This window comes from Zingiber officinale, chromosome 4A, assembly GCF_018446385.1.
Source record: "Zingiber officinale cultivar Zhangliang chromosome 4A, Zo_v1.1, whole genome shotgun sequence".
NCBI classification, from domain to species: Eukaryota; Viridiplantae; Streptophyta; class Magnoliopsida; order Zingiberales; family Zingiberaceae; genus Zingiber; species Zingiber officinale.
In genome coordinates, this window is record NC_055992.1 from 117,835,978 (window position 1) to 117,840,769 (window position 4,792).

General features: G+C 36.0%; 1 protein-coding gene across 3 annotated transcripts; it reads right to left on the reverse strand.

Moving 5' to 3' along the window:
* Window positions 1-404: 404 nt before the first annotated feature.
* LOC121970739 (receptor-like protein EIX1) lies at window positions 405-3,715 on the reverse strand. Of its 3 annotated transcripts, none has more exons than XM_042521641.1 (2): window positions 3,357-3,715; window positions 405-2,645 (listed from the first exon to the last, which is right to left on the reverse strand). In XM_042521641.1, the coding sequence occupies exons 1-2, from the start codon at window positions 3,676-3,678 to the stop codon at window positions 601-603; spliced, it is 2,367 nt and encodes a 788-aa protein (XP_042377575.1). In that variant the 5' UTR covers window positions 3,679-3,715; the 3' UTR covers window positions 405-600. The 3 variants fall into 3 exon arrangements, with proteins under 3 accessions (XP_042377575.1, XP_042377574.1, XP_042377573.1); XM_042521640.1 differs by having other exon boundaries at window positions 405-2,753; XM_042521639.1 differs by having other exon boundaries at window positions 405-705; window positions 801-3,715.
* Between the last annotated feature and the right edge of the window lie 1,077 nt (window positions 3,716-4,792).

The window sequence follows — 4,792 nt, forward strand, 5'->3', positions numbered from 1 at the left end:
GAGAAACAAAATCATTGTACAACATTTTAACTAAACTAACATTGCATATATTGCTTTAATCTTATTCAGAAAATTGAAGAACGAAGAACAACAATTAAACTTATTTATAAAATATAATAGAGTAAAAATTGTGCTCCATTGCCAAGACTATAGTTGCATTATTTTTTATATTTGATATGATTAAACTATAACACAATATATATATATATAGGTGTCAGTAATTCTTGTACGCATAATATTCTGTTACTATCTTCCATGCTAGTAAACCTGTAATTGTATTACACTACGTAATACATAATATGTTGAGTGATTACTGATTACTAAAATGACAATAACATAAAGATATGTTTAAAATATTAAATTACATCTATTTTCCTTTCTTTTTTTTTGTTAGAACAAAAACATGATAGAATAACATCATTACACCATGCGAGTTTCAGCTTTTATAGTTTCAAACTTTCGCAGCGCACTTTCATCATACACAATAACATTCACACCACAACTTTCTTAATACACAAAAGCATTCACAACTAAATATGACCAACTATATATAAAAGGAAGCAATCCCTCTTCACTACTTGAAAGTTCAAGGGCTTAAGTTCATTTTTGCCACTTCATATTCAGCTTTGCAATCCTCAGCGAGAGTTGTACGTATATCCAATCATACATCTTGTCCGCCAATTGAAAGAGAGTAGCCTTTATGGACTTTTTCATGATAACCATGCCAAAATATGCCCAAAAACCAACTATGAACCCAATCACAATGAAGGTATAATTCAAAATTGTTCCAAGCTTGTCACCTTTTTCATTTTCTCCTATTTGAGATGGTGAATGATTAGCATCATCATCGGGACACTCTGGTAGTGGCACACCACAAAGGCCCTTGTTGCCGGCGTAGATAGAGTCATTGAAAGTTGAAAATTGGCCGCCTGTTGGGATTCTTCCTGACAAGTTGTTGTAGGAGATATTCAAGAAACTGAGAAAGTTCAAAGAAGATAGTTTGGAAGGAATTTCTCCTGTAAGATGGTTCATCGATAAGTCAAGAGACTCCAATTCTGTTATGGCACTAATATTTTCTGGAATCCTTCCTGTCAAATGATTGTTGGATAAGTTGAGGAAGCACAATCCATGCAGCTTCGTAATCTCTTTTGGAATTTCTCCAGAAAGCTCATTGTTTGACAAGTCTATGCTTGCCACCGCACTAAGCGCTTTAGTGTATTCATTGGTTGACCCTTTTGCAGTAATTTTAATGTTATCATCAAGGATATAGCCCATGTCACCATTAGAAAAATAGCCACAAGATTCACATCCATGAAAACCAGAAGAGTCACCACTAAAACGTAATAGATTATGAGTGTAGTTTTGTTTCACACCCATAAAACTTAAATTTTCAATAGTTGATGGTATACTGCCAATAAGACTGTTGGATGAAAGATCCAAAACTTGGAGGAAAGTAAAATTTCCTATATTTGCCGGAATAGAATGATGGAATAAGTTTGAGCTCAAACGAAGAATCTTTAGCAATGGAAAGCTCCTTCCCACCCATTTTGGTATTTCACCAGAAAATTTATTCCCGCCAAGATCAAGAACAATTAATTTTTTAGAATTCCTTAAGATAGATGGAAATGGTCCAGACAAATTGTTATTGTTCAGGTGCAAGGAGTTCAAATTAATTGGATATGAGCCATGACAATTTGGGACTTCGCCGGATAAGTAATTGTTGGATAGGTGTAGCATATATAAATTAGTGAAATTGCAAAAGAAGGCCGGTAAACTACCATGGATATGGTTATTGGACAACTTTAATACCTTAGCATATTCAAATTTTGCATAGCTTGATGGAATTGTTCCTTCAAAGGAGTTATTTGATAGATCCATAATGTTGGATAAACTAGAAGGTAACTGACCATTCAAATTGTTTGAGCTTATATCAAGTTGAAATTGTGAATTATTGAAAATGAAATCTGAGAACCAACTTGGAATATTTCCATAAAGTCCAACTCCAGATAAAGATAAGTCTTCCAAAGTTCTTTGTGTTTGAATCCAGGAAGGAAATCTAGTTCCCAAATGACAATAGCTCATATGGATCTTCTTAGCATGAAAAGGAGGAACCCAATCATCTGATAAAATCAAATTCAAAGAGTTATAAGATATATCCAAATCACTCAAGTCAGTGAGGTTGGAGAAGTGAGCCTCAGTCATGTTGTCCTGTAATAAATTCCATGAGATATCCAAGAATCGCAGTTGAGATAATTGCCCAAGACTGAAAGGGATTGACCCACTTAACTTATTGCCATGAATGTTAAAGTACCATAACTGAGATCCTTGTAGACATTTAGACAAACCATCAAGTAGATTTGTTAGTTCTCCACCAATATTATTCAAAGACAAATCAAGAGTTTCCAAGTTGCATAGATCACCCAAACTCAATGGTATCTGCCCCATCAAGTTATTCATTGATGCATCAAAATACCTTAAGTTGTGAAGATTACCCATGTTTTCTGGTATTTGACCAGAAATATTATTATCAAATAGTAATAACTCCTCCAAATAGATGAGCTTGCAGAAAGCATCCGGTATGCGTCCAGAAAATTCATTAGATGACAAATCCATAAGTAATAAGCTAGAGTGGTTGCCCATAAAATCTGGTATACGTCCAAAATATCCATTAGATGACAAATCCAAATATAATAAGCTAGTGAGGTTGCCCATGCTCAGAGGTATCTCTCCAGTGATATGATTCCGAGACAAATCTAAATGCATCAAGTGGATAACATTGCTCATGCTCAAAGGTATCTCTCCAATTATATTATTCCAAGATAAATCTAGATACTCCAGATGGATAAAACTTTCCATATCAAATGGAATTTTTGTTAAAGAATTACAAGCAAAATCCAAATGCTTCAACTTCCTATTTACCTTCATAGAAATATTACTTAACGAATTGAGTTTCATTGTATCTGCATTAGCTCCTACTGCATCTTGTAGCAAACAATTTGATAGAGCAAGATGTTTTAGGCTATTATAATTTATTTGGTGAATCCAGCTATTTGCTAAAGAGAGATTGACAAAACTCATATCTAGATATTCCAGAGAAGTCAGGTGGGAGAGCCAACTTAGATTATTTGACCATAGTGAAGAATAGCAATCGTAACAACTAAGGTCGAGGAAGCGTAGATTAGGAAGATTGCCCAATTGTTGAGGAATTAATCCATCAAAGTTGACACAAGATAGATTAAGATGTTCCAAATGGACAAGCGAGGAAATCATACTAGGCACCAGGGTTGAGAAGTTGTTCAAGCTTAAGTCAAGATATTTTAAATGCTTCAGTTCAAACAAAGAAGGATTTACCTTACTTTTTTTAGGAGGATCAAGATATTGATCAAGTGGGTAGTGAAGATCAAGCCTAATGACATGGTTGGTGGTGTTGTCACAAGAAACTCCTCGCCACTTGCAGCAGTCGTAACCGGTCCAAGAAGAAAGCCAGTAGTCAGATTTATACAAGTCAGACTTGATGGCAAGTAGAGCTCTCCTTTCGCTCTCCAAGCAATTGATCCTCTTAGGCGCATGTGGATGATCCTCACAGCATGCTCTAGTGCTAAACAACAAAATGATTAGGAAGAAAATAACATGCTTTGAGAAATTAGAGCAGCCCTTGTAACCACAACTGATGGTCATAGAGTGGTAAGGAAGATTAGCCAGACTGACTCATAAGTTGAAGGAAAGACCATACTTAACTTGTATATGTATATATATACACACACGCAAGGTCCATTCACTTGCACGAAAGTAAGATTCTTTTTTTGTTGTTGTTGGAAAACGAATTGGATGACTTGGTCGCTATGACCATGACACACGCGCTGACATAATAACGTGAAGAAGAGGTTTGCTTAACTTCTACAGAATTTTTACAATTAATAGATATGCATAAGAAATTTTCCTAATAACATGGCTAGTGGTGTTTGTTACAAGCAACTCCTCTCCCAAGTCATCGTCACAAATCTGTGCACCAAAGTCTATCAAACATACTTTATTCCCTCACGAAATGAGAATGCAAGTCATCATCACAAGTCTGCACCAAAATCTGTCAAACATGCTTAATTTATTCCCTCACAAGGAGACTGCAAGTCTTCGAGTGGAAATTGACAACCATTCCACTTTGAATATGCTTTATATTGTGCATCTTGATTCTGTGACATCAGATCTATCTTATCTCCACCAAAAATTTCACTCCCAATAAATTTTATTTTAATAAAATTAAAATTAAAAGACTACGGAAGAAATAAATTACTAAACACTTAATAATTAAGTGTTGTTCAAATGATTTGTTTACTGTCATGATTTTACTTTGCTCAAGTGTTATTGATACAACTTCTTTATTTTATTTTATTTTATTTTATTTTATTTTATTTATGATCTTGTCCGAGCGTCGAGGTGATGGATGTTGGGGAGTGTGACGCTCTTGTTGACCATGAGTGGACTCCGAACTAGAAGGACCTCCGTTGAAACTTGGGACCATTTATATATGGCTCCGGGGGCGCGCGTGCATGCTCCTCGAGGCATGCACGCTCCTTCGGTGTCTTCAAATGCATGTGGTCAACATTGACATCACCCGAATCTCTTGAGAATTCATGCACATGGCCCCCATTAAGGCCGAGCACGCATCCACGCATATTGTTAATGGCGTTTATTAAATGCGGACCAATGGGGAAATGCCACGTGTCGCCGTCGCAGTCACCGCATGTCCGAAGCGACAGGCACTGATATGACGTTTGACGGTTTGAATTCTACG

What these genes read in the sequence shown, in the direction of transcription:
- LOC121970739 (XM_042521639.1), bottom strand. Translation starts at nt 3,678, where the DNA reads ATGACCATCAGTTGTGGTTACAAGGGCTGCTCTAATTTCTCAAAGCAT. An exon ending in AATAGGAGAAAATGAAAAAG is followed by an intron (nt 706 to 800) that starts GTGACAAGCTTG and finishes ATCATGAAAAAG; the next exon opens with TCCATAAAGGCTACTCTCTT.